This window comes from Falco cherrug, chromosome 8, assembly GCF_023634085.1.
Source record: "Falco cherrug isolate bFalChe1 chromosome 8, bFalChe1.pri, whole genome shotgun sequence".
NCBI lineage: Eukaryota > Metazoa > Chordata > Aves > Falconiformes > Falconidae > Falco > Falco cherrug.
Window position 1 is genome coordinate 8,732,509 of NC_073704.1, and position 20,932 is coordinate 8,753,440.

The following is a 20,932-nucleotide window of genomic DNA, read 5'->3' on the forward strand; positions in this document are numbered from 1 at the left end:
GCGCACCTGGCAGCGCGGCGGTGGGTGCTGGCGGCTACTGACAGCTGCGTGAGGCAGCTCACCGCAACGCGCGGGGCGTGCGGTAGGGCTGGCCTTTAAAAATCAGACGGAACCGTGCGCCGCTTACCGCTCAGCTTGGTACGGGAGCAGTGGCGGCAGCCCAACCTGTTAAATGTTTTCTAAACAAAGTTTCCAAACACCCCCGTGGACCGTAAAATGTTAGTGGGGAATTAATCATCCTTCGACATAAACTGTCACTCTGGGGTTCGCCACTGTCACTGTACAAAGGGGAGAGGAGCTGTTAGGCAAACCTGTCATGGGCCCGTCTGTCTAACCAGCAGCACGGGTACGTGGGCATTAGAAGGGAATCCTTATGCGCTGATGTGTAGGCAAAGGTTCATGAATATTCTGCCTTTAAATACTAATTTGCATTTAAGAGAAAGGTGGGGGATTAGGGAGGACGTGGATTGACCGAGCCCAATGTGATTCGTAGGGTCATTGTCATATGAGTAAGTGGTGCAAAGTGTGTTTATATTTATAACTCAGATGCAAAAAATGTCAGGTAAATATGCTGGTTTGACCTCTAAACTTAGAAGTCATTTATAGATGCTCTTGTTTCTGCGCAAAGGAGTGCATGATGACTTGCAGTAAGCTCCTGAAACTTGCTGGTTTAAGTCACTTGTTACTCAAGTGGAGATGAGAAAAACATTGCCGTGGGTTAGCGCTAATTTTACCTGATAGCAATGCTGGTCAGCTGTGTCACAGGAGTATTGCAGATCAGGTGTTGCTTGCCTACATAGGCTTTAAATTCTGTAGAAGTACAACAAAGCTTATTAGATTTGTTTTGTCTGATGAGGTATGACTTACATAAATACAGTGCACATTTGAGGAAAAACCTTTACATGCAGAATACTGGAACAGGAAGGCATCAATTATGAAAAATTACGCTTGCCCCCAAAATGACTTGCTGCCTGTATCTCAAGCATGTTGGCAAGAAGTTTAAATCAGCCTGGTAATTGTTATTGCAGAAATACATAGTAGCACTTGCATACAGGGAGCAGGTAGGTGTAGTTTAGTCAGCAGACTCGTCTTTCAAAGCTCCTCTTGACAGTGGGATCAGAGAAGCTTTTTGAGTACGATTTGCTGCTGGCAAACTAACACTTCAGTCCTCCACAAAAAATATGATACTAACTTTGATTGCTAGTCTTTGAAGCAGATCACTTTTGAGTACATTAGAATTAAGGGGTTCTTTGTATAGATCGAAAACTCTTACGCATGTAGCTGCGTGGCAAGTCAACATAGTCATTTTTCACTGCTCAAAAAAGCAGCATAATTTCCTGTCTTTGTTGGCCGTTTCTTGGGGCTTCCAGTTGAACAATGAACTCTTGGACATTTCATAAGGAAAAAGCTGTGAGAATGCACACCTTCAGGATGTATGTCATTAGCCTCTACCTAACCAAGTCACCTAAATAATTCTGTCATCAAAATGATAATGAATGTGCAGCTTCCCCGACGCTGCGCTCGGGGCCAGGAAGCCGTCGCTTCCGTAACCATTGTGTGTTACACGCTGGCCCCGGCAGCGCTGGCTGTGGGTACAGCCAGACCTTGCCTCATCTTGATGAGTGGTATTTAAAAAGGGGGTGTGTGGGGGTAACTCCTCTGCAGTTGCAGATCCCATACTCCCACTTCCCAGCGCCTCGTGCTGCAGATGGCAGAAGGTGCTCCTCACCCTTTCCCGCTGGTATCACATACCTGCTTTGGCTTTTTTTCAGATGCAGTTGTACTTCAGTAGTGAACCAGGTTACAACCTGCTTTAGTTTTTCCCTGTTCGGAGCTAAATGTACTGAACTTCTTAAAGCAGGGTAAAGATCTGCTGCTGCACAGGACTGGATTTTAAAACTGAAGTGACCCTTAAGCAGGGGCGTCAAGTGCTGAGCAAGTGGACCAACAAAAGCAATGAGCGTTTTGCAACAGCATACTTGTTTCAGGGCTTAGTGGGTATAAATCATTCCAGGCGACATACAATAAAAAGACAAAAATGCAGGCTGTATGATTGTAGTATTTGAGCAAGTCACGTAAATTAAGGCGATTATTCTTCAGCTGGTGTGCATTTCCATGTTCATCTTGGCAGTGTGGTTGCCATCTCCTCTGGTTTTGTTCTCGGGGCTTTACAGAAGCCCCTTGGGAAGATTTTTTTTTTGACATGCACAGTGTGGCTGAAGCTGCCAGTTCTCCTTGTCAGATGAGCAATACTTCATAAAAGGGAAGTTACAAAAGCTTTGTAATGAGTGTAATTAGGCTTCATATTTTTATTCTTCTGTTTTTGCCAGTGATCTGTCACTTTTGATCGAGGCCTGTATTGCTCTCTGAGTCACTCGTGAATTTTAGATGATTTTAAGATTACTTCCTTCAATCTTACTGATTATTTTTTTTCCTCTTTTGAATCTGTTGAATAGATATTTATGCTGGCAACCTTGAGACTTTCATTTTAGCTTTTGTAGTCTGAATTTCCTGAGTCTGTATGAATTTACTGGTGGTTTCATGATGTTCAGTTGTGTCTCTTGCAGGCTGTGGTGTCTGTGTTACTGCTGCTGCCCTTAGAGGTGACTTGGGTCTGGGCTCTGACAAGTGCTTGAGCTGGATGAAGGCCAAAGTCATCCAGGCAAAGCTTGTTTTGGTTTAGTCAGCGCAGAGAGAGAAATGTGAAGTTAAACTTGCTGTTTGCAGGGTGTGCAAGAAATCAAGGTATTTATAGCACAGAAATATTAATGTGCTTATTGTACTGATCACATCGTTGCACTGAAGAATTTTTCTCCTTGTGTATTTCTTGTCGTCTGTAGTCTCATTTTGTTGTGCATTCAAAAACGCGTTAAGAGTTTGTTGCTTACACATCACCTTTGTCAGGCACAAATGAACTCAGACCTCCAGCTGGAATGATTCTGTAATTCTTTGTTTTGATGTGATAAAGTTGCTTTAAAATACTAGTGTTCTGGGTGGAATAACAATTTGTTAATTTCTTGCACAGGTACTAGAATGTAGCAATGGCAGATTTTTAACTTTAAAAACTTAAAAAGTCATTTTAAAGGATCCAGGAAATATTGCTTCTCTTGTTTGTATTGAAGGATACTTCATGCTAGTAAGCTGTGTGGTTATGGAAAGAAAAAGTTCATAAATAAAAAATTATGCTTGTTCCAAGATGTAAGCCATTGTTATTCAAAGATACTGAGTGAAAATGTGTTTCTTACTCTTGCATGATGTCTTAGAGGTTTGCAGATTGGCTTTGATCGAGCAGGTAGAAGACAGCAAAGCTGAAAGAGAATAGAGACACCCCATGGATTACCACTTAAAAGTGAAATGTATCCTAATAAATGAGAGGTTACGTGTATGAAGTTGCACAAAGTAAAATGAATTTAACTTAACTGTAGTTGATGTTGGTATCTAGGGAACTGGTGAGCCTTGCTTTCAAGAAGGCCTGAGAAAAACTTGCTAAACTCCCATATCCCCTCCCCCTGTCCATTTTTCAAGTTGCTTTATTTCATTGTATGTTGTGCTCGCTTCTGGAGGATACATAATCCTGTAACATAGCTAGCAAGCATATAAATCCTTTGGTCCTTCTCCTACAAGGAAAAGGGAAGGGGATGTATGTACACGTGAAGTGCAATGCCTGAATTTTACATACAGGCATCTAGCTTTTCTAATGTGAAAGTTCAGCTGGCTATTGAAATTCATCAAGATGACATCTACAATAATGTTAACATCAAAATAATCTTGTTTCTGTCTTTTTCTGGCAGGAGAGGGAAACTGGACACAGTTCTGTACTGTTTGGTATATTTTGCTTATGGAGGCTTTAGGGCCCTTTTATTTTCCATAAAGGAAAAATATAGCTAATTGCTTGCACTGATGTTGTTCTTCACCTAAATTAGGTGCAATTTGCAAATGTTTGTACAGATTTAAGTTTGTTTGCTTTTTGTTTTTGTGCTGTTCCTTGAGACTACTTACAGTTCGCATTTCAGGATGAGGGAGTATTTCTCTAAACTGTAAGGAGGGAAAGGCATTATCTCCTGTTCCCTCTCTGCCAAAAAATCATTAATGAGCTGGAGATCTCAGGGCAAGATTCCCCTTCCTTGGGGTAAATGCATGCCGTTTGAGTGGCTACTGGCAAAAGATGGTGGTCGTTACCCTTACGCAGCATCATATGAGTCACCTGGCAGCCTCTTGTGATGCTTAGCCGGGAGCAGTCCTCATCTCTGACTCCATCCTGCATTCACAGTGGTACTGACTGTGGGATAGACTCACAGTAGCGTTTCTTGAGGTACTGCAATGGATCACGTCAAGTCAATATCATACTTGTTCCAGCGCTGTGATTTCTTACCTTTAGCATATGTCCTAGAGCATGTTTATATAGTGGGTGTCATAAACCATTGCAAACACGGCAGGTAAATCATAACACTGCCTGGCAGGGATTCCATCTCGTGTTTGCCCAGCAGCAGGGATGTGGGTTGGTTGTGTTTTTTTTTTTCTAGACAAACTGCTTCGGGTTGGCAAGTCATGGTCCCTTGAAAACACTTGTGGTAATAGTATGTCCCTGCACCCTGGAGCCTGCCAGCATTTGGCTCTGTAACTGATGGCACCCTGCAGTGATGAGAGGGGGACAATTTTTGGGTGCAGTGTGGAGGTGTCCTCTAAATATGAGACTGTGAGTGTGTTTTGCAGTTTCTGTCCGTAGCGGAGCCAGTTACCTCGAAATTCAAGCAATGAACTGAAAAGAGAAAGGGCTCTGTGCAAAACCAACCCTTTGTTCTTTCTGCCATGGGTGTGTTTTATCCTCTGAGAAGGTTTTTCCGTTGCTACAAGTAATTTTTCAGGCTGAAGTCTGTGTTGCAAGAATTAAAAACTCTGTTCATTTAAATAGAATGTATTTGCACAACAGGGAGCTGCAATAGTCATCAAAAGGAATCTGCCTGCCTACCAGTTTGAGTTTAGGGGCAGTGCAGTAAAGTGGGGGGAGTACTGATAAGTGAACACCATTTTTTTTTTATTTTTTTTTTTTTTTTTAATTCTGGCTTTTCTTCTGTTTAGATGTCAGTAAAGATGCTGGCATCTTGATTTTCTGTATGCTTGACGTTGATAATATTGCAGCTTTTCCTGATAAATTGGATGCTGTACTTACAGTAAAGGTTTCAGAAGCAGAGGAGCTGGGTGTAACACCAGGGTGACTAGCTGAGCCATGCCTTTTGTTCCCTGCTGAGCTATTCTGAATTCCGCTGGGTGAACTGCTCGTGGTCGTGCTGTACCAAGCCTGAGCTAATCTTGCATTTTTCTCTATAAGACTGGCTGGCTTTGCCTGGGATTAAAAGCAGAATATTAAAAATGTTACTGTATAGCGTGTTCCAGCACTTCCAGTGGGGCTGAAATGAGGAAGCACTGTAGATCTCCCGAGAGGCCCGTTCTTGGCAGATTTCCACTCCAGAGAGGTTTGGACTTGAATGTGGACGTCTGGGGACTTTAGTTGAGTTAGTGCATTTTCTCAGGTTCCCTACTCCCTAACCTCCATCATTTCAGTCTTAGTTGTATGTGGTCATGCTGAACAGCAGTGTTTACCTAACTCCTGTGCCCGTGTATGTGTGTGCAATGTCAGCGGTTAGGAAAAATGGCACGTAATGTGTTTGCTCTTGGTCAAATTAATTCATCAATAAAAAATAATCTGCACCACGGGGTGGGGGGAGGGTAAACCTCACCTTTCTTAAATAAATCTCGCTGTTCCCTCTCTATCCACACAAATAGTAATTAAGGAAACACAGAGTACTTTTAATCACAAGTGCTAACCGATGGTAGTGCCTACACAAGGGTGTATTACCTGACTGCGAAGCATAACAAGTTATGGAAGGCAGGGCCATTACTTGCAATAGGGAATTAACTCCTACAGATGTGTTTACAGTCTTGCCGAGTCAAGTCTCCTTACTTCATGCCTTGCTTGACAAGTGTGTTTCACATTGAATTGCCCGGCTTTTATTTCATTGCTGTGTTCCCACTTGCAGGCTGAAGCAAGACTCGCAGCAAAGCGAGCGGCACGGGCAGAGGCACGGGAGATCCGAATGAAAGAACTGGAGAGACAGCAGAAAGAGGTATGGTCGAGTCTTTGGGGGGTGTTTTGATCAGCTTTCCTGAATGTAATCAGAGATCCTGGAACGCAACATTAATCTGTCTTTTATTGAAACATTAATAGTCTGTGTAGAGATAATGTTGATCACAGAACAACAAATAGCGTGGAAAAAATGGGTTTTGGCAAGAATTTTATCTCGGTGAAGCAAGTATAATTATTCACAGAAAATACTGATGATTAGTTAGTAATCATTGTTTAATATTAAACTTTGAAGTATGCAGCTTTTTTGTGTGCGCATTGGAGGGAGTGGATTCTCACTTTGTTAAAGTCTATGAACATAGAAATCTACATATACATTATACAAGACAAGGCCCTTGTATAGCTCTACTTGTAAGTCGTTTTCCTTTGTTGCTATGAAACTGGCATTGTGGTCTCTCCTGTTTTGTAAAACTGATGGTCTGCTGTTGGCAGGAGTAATGATAGAAACTGAACTTGGCAAAACGTTACCTTCTCCAGAGTGTTTAGATTAAATGCTTGGTATAGTCTCTCTCAAATTCTGGAAGAGGTAGTTGTTTCGTACCATCAGCAAGTGACATGCAGAGGCATAGTAAGCGTGTGGAATATCATGGGCTTCCAGCGTAGGAATGATCTTGAAAACCAAAAAGTCTTGTTCTTCTCCTGCTGTGTTTGACAAGTGGGAGCTGTACTAAATGTCACCCCGCTACAAGAAACTGAGAGCAGTATTTGTTTTGAAGCTCTAGAAGCTGAACTATTAGAATGGGGCTACAAGCATGGGTTGGCATGTGTGGACTGAACCAGAAGGGCTTAAAAATTGTATTTGTTGATGTGCAGTTAATGAAATAGCACAGTTGACGTAACAGGCCCAACAGTAATCATAATTTAATCTTTTTCAGATAGATTTTGAAGGGAAGGGGAAAAGTAAGGCATTTTGGGGCAGCGTGTAGGTATACGTAGTAAGTATAAATGTCCACCTGTGCTCTAGGGTGCAGAGGAGGGTTCAGTTTCATTTTTTAAACGGTGGCTCGGGATGTGCTAGCAGGCTGGTGTTGGTGCAGGCTGCAGTCATCAGCCTGTAAAAGAAGCTCTCGGGCAGCTTGCCCGTGCTCAGCTTTGTGCTGGAGTGTCTTGCCTAGCTGAGGCATGTCTGGATGTGTCTCAGCACCCCGTAGCCACAGCAGGGTTAGATATACTTGCAAACACACCGGGAGTAAGAGTTGTGGGGGAGCACTGCTGTAAGCACAGTGCTTGTGGAAGAGAGGAGCCTTTTTCTGCTACAGCTGCTGCTTTTTGAAGGATGTTTCTTGCAACCTGGATCACAGTCAGAAAGCCTGGGCTGCAGATAAGCATTGGTACTGTCAAGCTGCCTGCTGTGCCTCAGCCTGAGTGATGGGACTTGCCGAGCAGCCTGTAGAAGATCCGTGGTAAACAACCACTAAGCGTTTTGTTTGGGCAGCAAAGTAAATACGGGTGTCATGGCAGCTGACAATGGTGTTGCCATATAATTTGCAGATAACCTTAATGGAGCTGATGACCCCTTTGAAGATTAAAGGCTGATGCTGTAAAGAGTGTCTTAGTAAATTGAAGTTTTGGTATGAAAACTAAAGCTTGCGTGCATGTTCCTGCAGTAATACCTGAAGAGCTAGTGATCTGAAAACCTGTGAAAACTTCGTTGTATATATAGACATTGAGTAGCGCAGGTTATCGCTCTGAAATACTAACAGTGAAAGCTAAGCCAGATATCCACTACAATCTGTTTTGTAGTTCACTGGCATAAATGACATGATGCAACTACACATCTATTTAATATTTTATAACTTCTTCAGATAGTTTAATCTCACCCCCCCAGGTGCAAGGTAGAGCTAGTAAGGATGTCTGCAGGAAGCTTTTTTGTTGCCACAAGTATCTTGCAGGTATAATAAAAACCCCCATAAATACAGAAAATGCCAAGCAGTGAGCAACACGGGATTTGGCACCTACTCCTTTCTTGGAGGAGAACGTACTGTGATACTGGTGTCTGTACAGCTTGTTGTCTGCCATCTTCAGTTTCCATCATGAACTTGTCAGAGAAAGAAATAACACATTCCCACTACTGCCGTGTTTAATAACCAGAACTTTAAGCACTTGCTTTACTACTTCAGAGGCTTTTTAGAGCCAGTTATGGGAGTTAAAAAGCAATAAATAGATTTATTGCGTGTGTGTGTGTGTACTTGTTCATGCTTAAAGAAGTATACATGCCCTGACAGGCTTGTTGTGGAGCACGGGATACTTGAGAATATTTTTACATTGTTGATCTGGGTTAAAAGATTCCAGATGCTACCATTACAAGCTAGAATCGTGGCAGTATAGCTCTCACTGGCTGCAAAGTAGGGTATGTTGAAGATTTGGGCTGGAAGTTGGCTCTTCTCCTGCCTACCATCTAGTATTAATGCCTTTTTAAATCTTGTGCTTTATTTTCTGCATTTTTAAATACTTGGGTGACTTACATCATAAGCCCGCGTATGTGATTCAGCTAATGTTCTGCTTGCCATTACAAAAGAAATACCAATGCAAAAGCACCTGGTGCCTGAGATTTTTGTTGTGTTATGAATGTTTCTGTAGGTAGAATGAGCAGCCATCTCATCACAAAGCTATTAAAATGCCCTGTGCTGGTTCCGTTCGCTAGCCACATGTGAAGAGTGCACCAAAGTCTAGTCACAGCTGTGTAGTAAAGCTCATATAGGTAAATGGTGAAGACTAAGCAATATCACACCGAGCTCTTCTTTTTGGCAGAAATTATTTCCTGTAAAACGCAACTGACAGCAGAAATTGCTGCATAGTCTATTATTTTGGAAACGTAAAATTGTATTCACAATCAGCCACGCTGTTGATGAGTTCCTTTCAAAAGGAGCGTACCCTGAGAAGCTTGTGGCAGACAGCTTGGCCTTAGATGGTGGTGAGCACGCTTGGTGCAGGTGTGGGCTCAGCCCTTGCACAGGCTGCCGTACCTCTTGCCAGTGGTTGCTGCTATTCATCTTGTGCTCTGTGTGCTTGGAGGCATAGCTTTAGTAAACTTGGTTTGGAACACAAGGTGACTCCAAGAATTCTTCTGCAAACTTAATGTGAAGTTACATACTGCTGTAGTAGAGCAGTAATTGGAGATGTTATATAGCAGAAATAGGTGGGCTTTTGGAAGAAAACAGTCTGCTCTGCAGTGCGAGATGTGGGAAAGTCACTGTGGAAAGCTGCTGCCATTTGCTGTGGTGGGGCGGGATTGCAGGTGTGTTGCAGAGGCAGTATCATCTCATCACCTGGCATCATCACCTCATGCCAGGCAGCAGAAAGAAGGGTAAGTGTGCCAGTGTTTTGGGGTGGGGTGGGTTTTTTGGGGTTGGTTTGTGGGGTTTTTTTCCCCAGGGGGTGGAAGGTAAAGAGGAGAGCACAAGTACAAGTTTAGTAGGGAAGTATAAACTAGGTAAATGAAAAGTGTTTGCTGAAGCTGAAGAAAGAAATTGAGCACAAAAATTGTGATCTGATGTATGCTGACTTGGAAGATACAGCAGTGATCATGCTTAAATCGCATATATGTGTGTGTATTTATATGTTTAGTAGAGAATGGGTTCCTGGTCATGAGGCTCCAAGAAAGGCACAGATCTAACAAACATTAACGCTTGAATGTTTCTGACTTACTCTGTGCTGTGTTGTTGTTGTTATCCACTACAGGTGTAAATAATTAATCTGGAGGTCAGGGTAGGTTTTCTGGGACGCTTCCGCGCATAGTAAGTCAGCGCAGGAGAGCGCTCCTGTGAGGCAATGCCAATGCATGTTCTAAGCTGAAAGGACAACTGTAATAGATGGTACTTGCTCCTTGTGTGTTTCCATAGCGCTCGTACTCACCTAGCTGGTGGGAGTCAGAGCAGTGATGGGTCCTGTGTGGTGTTCGTTTTCTTGTTTGTTTGGCTTTTGTCGGTGTTTTTACCATACCATGCTGCCGTGGTCTTCAAACATTTTGCTTCCAGTTGCAGAGTCTAAGGCCGGTCCATTTGGCTCATACTCTAGAGTTGTGTTTGCTACTGAGACAAATGCTTGCGTGCAGTCAGATCCTTGTTTTCAATGAACGTAGAAGAGCAAGTCAGGAGCTGTTGGCTCAGTTTTTCTGAGTAACAAATTGTTAATTCTCGTGGGGCTACTAGATAAAGTGGAGTGTGTGTGGTTTGGTTTTTTTTCTTAGAAGCTTGGTGTAAGATACATTAAAGCCTTTTTCCCCCAGAAATATTTAACATTAATGTTACGAGACGCATACAAGCTGTAGCATTAGGGCTAATTGTAGAGAATGTTTTATGTAGGAGTACCTTCTGTGTGTTCTGCTGGCAAGACTTAAAATGTCTCTTTGAGGACTGACACTTGGAGACCACAATTTAAGCTGATATTAAGAGTCTGAAGTGAAAAGAGAACGATCTCCCACTCCTTAAGCTGCAGGATAAGAGTCTTCCTTGCCAGTTTGCACAGTGGATGAGCCTGTACTTCTAGTTCAAGGCAAGTGCATTGTGTTTGTCTCCTAGATTCATTTTCAGCTCTTGCTTTAAGGGCACAGAACAAAACTTGCCTCTGCTATTTTGTAAATTTGTTCTTTACATACAAATAAATATGTTAGTACTTTTCCTCGTTTGGATTCGTATTTTTTTTGAATAAAATGTGTTATTAGTACTTTGTTGTGGGTTTCTCTTTTTCCATGCCAGTTCCCTGAGCATGTACTAAAGTTAGTAAACATACTAAAGCCAAGTTAATGTGGGCAAAAGACTTGCAAACACTCCTGATCTGCTCACCCATCCTGTTGACTGTGACTTAGGCCTCTTCCCTTGCTAGGATTTGGTACCCACAAGTCTGATCCAAGTCAGCAGGTCTCATGGTGCAGCTGGCATTTGGGATTGGTTGAAGCCATTTGAAATCACAGGCAGTGCAGGAAAAACTAGAGGAAAGCAGAATTCTTGTGGCTTGAACAGAAGGGGTGAAACTATGAAACTTGGTGCTTGCATATGCAGGGCAGAAATTAAGGAGTTTTGTGATGTAGTTAATCTCTGTCTTTCTTACACAGCCAGTGTGAAGATGCACAGGAAAATTTGGAGAGGGACCATGCTGAAGGTGTCTTTAGTACACTCTACATTTCTGCCTTCTGCTGCCATTTAACCATGCTTCACTGGCTTGTTCTGTCCCATTCTACAGTTACTGTACGCAAAACTTTATTTTTGTGGGAAAGCTGCTGCAATGAGGAAACCAGGAAAGCAGGCTGCCGCTAATACTGTGGACAAAATGCTTTGCACTTTTTTTTTTTTTTTTTCATACCATAATACCCTAAATAGCACTTTCCTGTATTTGACTGCTTAGATGTCTATTGACTCTGTTAAGCTCTTTGTGGGGGACATACCTGCAACAGAGGTTGTTTTTTAAAAGTGTTTTCTCCTATAACATACTATTGAAGGAGGACAGTGTGCTGATGACGGATCAGTCACTTTGAAACAGAGCTCTTGTAATGCCTGTTTAGCTAATGGATGACCAAAAAAAAAAATCCAGGTTTTATAAAATGCTGGAGCAGTTATAATGATGCACGTGGCTTCATTCCTGTGCCCCTCTTCGTTGCCCTCCACAGTGTCTAGCCCTGAACAAGGACCTCGTTATCTTATCCATTGTCAACCTGCGTCCTGGGCCCAAGACTTCTTACGTGTCTCGCTTTGCACTCAATGGGAATACCTGCTATGCCAAGCCTGAAGCATTGGGGTTTGAAAAACAAGACATCTGTAGTGTTGCCTCAAAGTGTGGGTGAAACAACAGCATTGGAAAGTTAAAGCTTAAAGGTTAAACCAGCTCCATGGTAATTGCCGTTTAAAGTGGCGGCATTTGGCTTCTGTGTATGGATGAAAGGTGTTCCGCATGTGCAACAGAGAAGCAAATGATCCGGGTTGGTATGCAGTCGTGGGAACTGTGGGAGGGTTTAGTTAATTTTCTTCTTCAGAGTTTTCTTAGTAAAAGGTAAGTGAGGTGATTGGTTGTGTGGGAATGCTGGTTTTAAATGTGGGTCCTCATCATCCTCCATGCACTTGTAGGAATAGGAATTAATGCTCCTAAGGTATCAAGCTGGGTTCTGCTGTTGTCCTCCTTGGTTATGAAGGGCAACCTGATCGGGGGGCAGGGACTGAAGGAAGCACGCTTTCTTTCCTAGCGCGGGGATCCGGGTTCGGCTGAGATGGCCCTGAAGAACAACGGACAGTAGGGATTCCCTGAATATTCCAAACTACGGGAGACTGTCTACCCTGCTGCCTGCTGACCAGCTGCAGGATTGGGGTCAGAGCAAGACACTGTTCCCCTGGGTTGCACTCTAGGAGCAGAGGCTGCTGGTGGTGCTTATTCAGCATCAGTTCTTATCTAAGAAGATCAGCAGCAAGGCAGCTTGGGCTTTCGGACCAGAGCTGTGATACGTTTCCCACAGATAAATGCTAGGTGTTCAGCAGAGAAGTGGGGAGGATGAAACGGCAATTTCCTTCTGGATTTGTGTATCAGTTAGGTGGTTTGGAACATGAAGGGTTTCTTGCTTTAGAAGTGCTACGAGACATGGAAGAATAAACATGTTTTCTGTTTTCACGTGAATTTACAAAGCTGATCAGCCAAGGGCCATTCTCCACTTAAAATTCAGATATATTAGAGTGGCTGTAATGCTTTTGTGTATTATTAAAATTGTTCAAGACTATGGAAGAACTTTGTAGAGTCAGCAGTGCATTTATTAGGGCCTGCAAATGGTGTGAGGCTCTGTGGAAACATTAAAAATTGAAAAATCAACCTGCAGAGATCCTCCAATGCTGGCAGTATATGTGCAAGATATTTTGAGGGAGTTTTAACGAGCTGACGCTGTGCTGTACAGGGGTGAGAGATGTATAGCATTGATGCTTTTGTAACTATGCTTCAACAGTTAAGGACAAAATTTGTCTTTAGAAGAACAACAGTTTTTCTGTAGTGAATGTTGTTTGCTTTTGTTGTGATGGTAGATGCACAACTGTCATCCCAGGTGAATATTTGGGCATCCATTACTTTGAAGGAGGGAGGATGGAAAAGCCAGAGGTCCTAACTCACAGCTGGGTTAGGCTCTGGTCTGGCACACAGTCTAGGGAGAAAATGTTGCATGTGCCTCCCAGAGCCTAGCAGGTATGAGAACAAGAATGCTCTATTTCAGCTGGGCACATGGAGGGAGCCTGGAATGTAAATGCTGCCTTCGTTCTACCGAACTATAGGGCTTCAATGTGCACATTTTTGTATTCGTGTTTTGCTGCATATTTTGTATAAATGATTCCTGCCCCCCCCCCGCCCCCATTGGAACGAGCTATGGAACATTGCATTGCTATTTATTCATTCACACTGGCTTTTGTTTCCTTGTTTCTTTCCTTTCCCTTTTCCCCTAGATCTATCAAGTTCAGAAGGTAGGGATTGCTCTCTTTCATTCTTGTTTGCATGTGTTCCCACATTGTGAGTCTTGCTAGCACTTGAAAAAAACCTCTAAAGAACAGAAGATGCACAGCAGGCTTTGTATTTCCAAGCAATTCCCCCCTTTCGTCCCATAGTCTTGTGGGGTGGATAATAAAGGGGAGTGGGGGAAGATGACCTGTATAAATTGTGTCTGGTTAGGCACTTAATATAATTTTTGTTACAGACTGTTTGGCAAGGAATAAGCAGTAAGTGGAATGGTAATTTGACAGACCAGCAGTCATAGGAGAGTATGGTGGCTCCACATGTCGCCAAGTGCCATACAGACATTTGGGTGTGGAAGGCCAAGAGTATTGCTGGAAATATTTCAGGCTGGGCAAGCTTTTAACAGGTGCCAGCAGGAAGAATGACTTTCAGATGACTTTGCAGAAAGTTACTGAAGTCATTCAGGTATGCTGTGTTTGAATTGATCATCTTTTGGTAAACAAACTGTATGGCCTTTCTTCCAATGTGACCTAAGCATTATAAATGCTTTTGTGTTCTTTAATCCTCTCTCACCTGAGTTTAATGTCCTGATCTCTTCCCTCCTCCCAATTTCCTTTTCATACTTCTAAATAATGGCAAAGATGATGATGATAATCGCTCCAGCTGAGCTCACTTGCTATGTAACAGAGTTTTTGGGTTTGTGTTACGGTGTTTGGCTGTTCTATACTTCCACTATGTGAACCACGTGGTACCTAGAAAGTGAAATAACTGTAAACACGCCTTGCAGGGAGGAAAAAAGCATATATTTCTTCAAGCTTGCCATGTTCTACCTTATTGAATATTTGTGTTTTCCTGAGATATTTTTATTGCTTGCTGAATGTTAAATGTCTCATAAACCCACAGCCTGTTTGTTTTTGTTCTGCTATTCCAGCTGCCTTAACTGCATGTTTCACTTCTTGACCTAGCAGTGCATGTGCTTCTTGGAAAAGCTGTTCTCCTCTTTAAGTGTGTATGTATATGAAGACAGCTACTCAAATCATGTGCTCTGGTATTTAATCCTGACCCCATCAATTTGGCAACAAATACATCTTACTCTTGTTTTTATTTGTGGAGTTGACTGTGTACAGAGTGACTGAAATTAACATCTGCCCGTGGATCAACAGGCTTGTTATCAATCTCCTTTATAGGAACTAATTTAATCCTCTGGTACAAACACAGTCCCATGGGAGACACGGAGGTTGTTTACTGTTGGTGTCCTGACATGGATGAGAAGATAAGTGGGTTATCCTGACAACGTCCCATAGCAAGTTTGCAAGTCTAGCAGTTTCGCTGCCACTTAGTGAGCAAATCTGATCTGGAATTCTCTCTCAATGGTATTAACGTCATTAGTTATTTAATTGTAGTATCACTTTTCAGGGTAGAAGGGAACTTGAGTCTGGCAAAGGCTTCTAACTAAAACCCAAATGACTGGATAAGCACCACTTCTTCCTTTAACCCATGCGGCCATTGAAACCAGGCCCCCGGGGCAAGACAGAGGAGTGGACAAGAGAAAGGAATGGGAAGTGGCTGAAGGGGCAAAATTCTCCAGACTTCAAATGCTGCCAGTTCGGTCCAGTGTGAAATGTGCCGTTAAAACGATCATGAATTAAAAATAGTTTCAAGGCAATTGCATTCGTTAACGTTTTTGTTTGGGGTATTAAGCGTGTAGATGTGTAACTTTAAATGGTGGAGGAAAAGACTGTGAGTGGAATTTGAGATACCTCTTAAAAGTCTTACATCACCTTATCTCCCTTTTGCAAAAGTGAATTCAGAAGCCTATGTCAGAAAGTAAGGAGAACAGAGGGCAGGAAAAGGAAGCAGCAGACCTTACATAAATATTATTGGCACGTTTCTGGATCCTTCCTATGTGTGAGAAAGGATTCTCCATTTTCAGTGTGTTTTGTAAAATTGATTTCTAGTGTTGGAAAATGTTATACATCTCTTGGGGGAAGGGGAAGCCTCTAATAAGGCTCTACCCGACCTAATTTATTATAAAGCATATAATCTGTAGGTTCTGATCACGTACACAATCCTGACCAACTGGGGTTCATACAGTTTTCGGGGGTCATTTTCAGGATGTGATGTGCGTAAAACTGAGTTTTGTAATAGGCTGTTGTATGCGTTATGCTTCTGCCTGGAAGTAACTAGTCTGAGCGCTGCTGAGGAGGTGTGTAATGCCTGAAGAAACAGCGTTCATGTCATGCACTCTAATGTAGTTTAAAGGAGAAATTTCACTTGTGTGCAATTTGGCGAGGCATTGTATAGGGGTAGTAGATGTGTTTGAGCACAGACTAGGATGCTTTGCAGGGAAGGCAGAGGGGAATACTTACTTTCCTGTTCTCATAGGAATGTGGTTAAAGAGCTTGTTGAATCATCATCTCTTTTTCTTGTCTGAGAGAGATGTTTGCATAGTATTTAAATCCGCAATGCAGTAGATTGATTTCCTGTTTTCAGATCACTGGCCTAAAACTTAGTCTAATGTTTTTTCCTAATAAATGGGATTGCTGTGAGCTCCTGCGTTTTCCCTATTTGACCCCAAAGCTGGCAGTGTTTAAAGGTACAGTTTGGGCTATCCCGGATGTGTAAATGAGCATCATGCTGCCTATTCTATTTCATAACAGACTTTCCTCTCTCCAGAGCTGTTAAGATGAGTAAGGCTATGACCTTAATGAAAATAATTTTGTTGTTTGATGAGGAAGAACACTGAAGTGGGAATAAACTGATACAGTATCAAAGAGCACACAGCTGTTTTTTCTAGCTTATTAATAAAAGGTGAATGAGGCTTTGAATGGTGAAAGTAAGATTACGTTAATACCATTGAGCAAGTGCTAAACACACAGTACAATACAGGTTTCTGATTATTTTATTGTTACCTAAGGTTTTGACTTGATTCTCCTACCTCCTCAAGTCTCTAGGAAAGCTGGCAAGTACAGGCTTGTTTTCCCACAAATACATGAATCTCAAAGCACATAATCTCAATTTTTCTTATATACGTATTATGCTTCCTTAAGCAGGATTTCCACTTGGCGATTGACTGTACTTTAAGCTGGTGATTGTCCTTCACACAGAAATGTTATGGTCACTATTATAAATGCAGACTTCCTGAGACTAGATTTGAAGCATGTCCTTGGGGAGGAAGAAGTTCTTGTGGATCTTTGAACAGTTTTCTGTCTGGTGGAAATTCAGGTCCATTGGGAAGTTTCTGATGTTGTGCAAAGAAACTGTGAACTGAAAAATGGTTCAGAAGACACAGCGTACTAAGAAAATGCATGGCATTTGGTATTAAAATGCAGTTTTCCAGTCTTGCCTGCATTGGTGAAGCATGTCCTCTTCCATCCTTGTTGGTGATACCACCACTGTCAAGATGCCTGAACTGTAGGCAAAAAGGCTCATGCCCTGCAAAAGAGCTCTGGGGCATTCTGAATACAGTGAATAAGAATGCACAGAGGTTAGTTGTATTGTATTCACGTTGTCTTCCCCGTTTGACAAATCTGTACAGTAAACATGATTTGACAGCATTTTTCGTCCTGAAAGTGTTCTGCGTTCAGATCCCTTGTAATGAGTCTTGACTTAAATGGGTCAGGAATTCGAGACTCATTATGCTCCTTGCTCCTGTCCCCACAGCACTGGTTGTTTGGTTTGCTGGTTTTTTCTTGCACTGCTGAGAAAGAAGCTGTTGAGTACCCCGGCTGTACCCCAAACGCCCCTCTTCCTTTGCTGGGCAGCTTTTCCTGGGCACATGCTGTGGTGGGCTCTGGTGGCACTTGGCATGGCTTTTCCCTGGCATGTTTGTGTGTGTGGAGCTGTGTGGCTCAGCCAGAACCCAGCAATGCATGTCTAAATGTTCTGTGTTTGCCTTTCTCATCTAAATGCTGTTTTTTTCCCTTTTCTGTCTGTAGAAATATTATGGTCTGGATACTAAATGGGGAGACATCGAGCAATGGATGGTAGGCCTTCATCAACGTAGCTAAACAGCTTTTACGTGTTCCATATAGTTCATAGAGTTTGAAATCCCACGAAGTAGGTATTTTTATGTTTTGGAAATGTGAATTCCACTGTCATTGCAAGTGCTCTTGCAGTCAATACTTGAAACGTGGCTTTTGATCAGCTTAAAACTGGTAGGGATTTGGATAGAGCCATCTTTTTTTACAGGCCTCTGTCTTCACTTGAACATTAGATTAGCATATAGACTTGTTAAAACTACTTGTGGTACGAGGAATGCATGTACTCATTTTACTATTTGTGTTTTTTGTTACAATTTGAGTTTTCTCAAATCTGCCTTCAGGTGAATTTGGGGCAAGTTTTATCCTTGCGTCTTCAGCTACCTTTGTACTTAACTGGCCCAAGGGTACTCTTCAGTATGTTATTACTGCTCCTGTGGCAGTGCTCGCTTTTTCTGGTAATACAATGTCCTGGACTTCATGATTTGCTAAGCCAGTTGATACCAGATACGGACTTGGCCGTTAGCAACATCTGACTGTTTTAACACCCGTGATACAAGTGCAAGATGTTGCTAAAGAGCTGGAAGAAGGTGGCTCCAAATGTTTTTCAAACATAAGTTTATGAAATCGCTTATCAGTGATGACACATGAAAAGTGTTGTTTGTGGCCTTGCCCTACAAGCTGAGTGGTGCACACTGAAAAAGGCAAAACTGAACAGTTGGCTTCCAGTGTGGAAGATAACTTCTCATACTCCCTGACTTCCTTGACCTTTTGTAATTAATTGGAATAAATGCTAGTTTGCTCTATGCCTTCTTGAAAGCCTGCTGCCATATGGTCCAGCCATCCTCCAGGATGCTCTGATCTCACCAATAAGCCATGAAGTCTCTTCAAGTCCTTGTTTGGTGAGCTTAGCTCTACCTTGCTAGGAATTCCCTTGCTTAGAAATAAATTCAACCTGTGGAATCTTTTAACCACAATGTTGAGCCCCCACCCCCACCCCTCGGGTTTTATTGCTGTTTCTAAATTCCATGTAAAATGAGTTTGTTAAAATCAGTTAGTTGAAACACAACGCATCCTACAGCATTTCCAGCATTAACACAGCCTTTGGGTGGCACAAAGCAGCGGTGCTGTGTGTCGCAGAGGCTGTAAGCAGAGCACAGATGCTTTTGGTCTGGAAGAAGGGGCCAGGCTTTGTCCCTCTGGGATACGCTAGAGAGACACTGTTGTCCTGCCACATTATTTCAAACAGAAGATTTTTGAGATTTATTTGGAAGGACTGCAAACTGGAAAGCCCAATTACAAAAGCACTGTAAGTATGCTGATACCCAGATGCAGAGAGACGCACTTGAAACATTTTTTGAGATAGAAATAAAGGTGTCACTGCATACAGTTTTCTACAAAAGTAATGAAAGTGTGTAGCAGCATAAAATGGAGGAGAAGCAAGCTGGGATCACAAATGAGGGGAAAAAATGCGTTTTCTGACCTGACAAGGTGTCACCTTCCATTACTTGGTTTAATCTTTCTGACTCCTAAACATTGCTGAAGTTCACTGTGTGTTTCTGAAAGCACTGTGGTGTGTCTGTCCTTTCAACATTTCACTCTGGTTTTTTTTCTCTGCTGCCTTGGTAGGAAGACAGTGAGCGTTATTCCCGTAGAGCCCGAAGGAATGCCTCGGTTAGTATATATTTTTGCTTTTTCTTTTTAGCTAGACATTTCAAATTAAGAAAACAGACGTGTATAAGGCAGTTGCTTTTTAAAAGAAAGAACAAAACAAGTTCTCCCCACCCCAGGCAAGTGAAAACCCCAAAGCCACTTCCTGACTTCTCTGCCCTATCCCCAGTCACTCTGGCCAGGGAGTTTTTGCAAATGTGCTAGAATTAAGGGGGGGCAGGGAGTGGAAGGTGGGGAAATAACCTCCTTGGAGTGTTTAATGTTTGTTTATTCAGACAGTGGGCCAAGAGCATAGAGCAAGGAGCTCCCAAGCAAGCTTGTCATTCATCCTGTAGTAAAATGCTTGACAGTTTATTGGGCAGGGTATGATTTCATTTACTATCTGCTTACGGTTTTAATGTAATTCTTTTTAAAGACGTTTATTTTGTATGTCTCTTCTTTCCTTCTGTCACATCAAAGTCATCAGCATTTACTTCACTGCCTGTTACTTGTGTTCTTTTCATTGTTTTCTTGTCTTTATACTTTCTTTTGGTAGGCTTCGGATGAAGATGAGCGCATGTCAGTGGGTAGCCGTGGAAGCCTGAGGGTTGGTAAATTATACAATTTAAGTGTGCATGTGTGTATACTGATGTTGCTGTCCCCCTGTATCACCAGACTGGTTATAATACTCTGATATTATCATTCTTCCAAGGTCTTGACATATTCCACGTTCAAGGCATATGGGGTTTTGTTGAGTACATGTAGGTCAGTAATTCTTCCAACCAGGGGAATTGTCAGATTGCTGTGCGCTTGTGCAGGAACACCAGCAGAGCATGTGACTCTCTAGAAACCTTTCTGGTAAAGGCTGTTTGCTGTTACTGTTGCAGGAAGTACTTAGCCAAAACCTTGGTAGATGTAGCTATTTTTTGTACGCACACTGTAAGCTCTCACATTTTATTACTGATACTGAGAATTTGGGAAGAGGAAGTGCTAGCTTACTCCATGAACAATGTTTATTAGCTCAGGAAAGCAAAAAGAAATTATCAGTGAGAATAAGTCCTTTTGAATGGCAGGGGAAGGCTCTCCTGAAAACTGCTGTAGAGATACTTGAAGTTCATCTGCAGACTTGAGTTTTGTGGAGGGAGGGGTTAGTAGGGCACAGACTGCTGTAGTAGTGCACCAGTACTCATCTGTAGGAAAAGTTCAAACAGTTTTTTTCCTCAAAATATCTGGAAAAATACCGTATGGATAATACATGTGTACAAATCTCCACTCCATTCTAGCATAGATACAGTCAGCTGTTGTAACTGTGAAGACAGTTTAAGCGATTTAATGGTTGTGAATGGTTAATGCTATTGTCTCGGCATGTGTTGATAGTCTTCAGGAGACATCAGCTCTCATGGCTTCTGAGACCTATGGAGAAGCACTCAGCTAACCACAAAACCAGAACAATCTGTAACAGCACTATGGAGGAAGCTCTCACAGTCCTGAATGTGAATCGGCTGCAACTAGTTTTTGTTACGGAGTCATTGTGCCTAAAACTGTTGTATTTGAGAATAATCTGTTCTTCTACTAATTTGTTCTTCTACTGATGTTGTCCCTAACTTATTAGTAGCGCTAGTTATGTGGGTTAAGCTGGATGATCAGGTCTATTTTTATAGAACAAGCAAGACCTATATCATTCATAGCAAGACCTTTATTTGTAATCCTTAGTCTCTGGCTTCTATGGAGACTTCATGCCATAAAT

The 20,932-nt window shown here is 42.3% G+C and overlaps 1 protein-coding gene across 25 annotated transcripts in view; it reads left to right on the forward strand.

Annotated features, from left to right (window-relative positions):
* The window catches only part of LRRFIP1 (LRR binding FLII interacting protein 1), a 112,088-nt gene that overhangs the window by 42,198 nt on the left and 48,958 nt on the right, over positions 1-20,932 (forward strand). For 10 of the 25 annotated variants that reach the window (XM_055717910.1, XM_055717900.1, XM_055717905.1 and 7 more), the window contains exon 2: positions 6,039-6,125. In XM_055717910.1, the coding sequence (XP_055573885.1) occupies positions 6,039-6,125 (87 nt within the window). Of the gene's footprint in view, positions 1-6,038; positions 6,126-13,548; positions 13,567-17,493; positions 17,542-19,164; positions 19,210-19,741; positions 19,793-20,932 lie in introns of all 25 variants that reach the window. The other 15 variants (XM_055717914.1, XM_055717912.1, XM_055717896.1 and 12 more) reach the window with 2 other exon arrangements.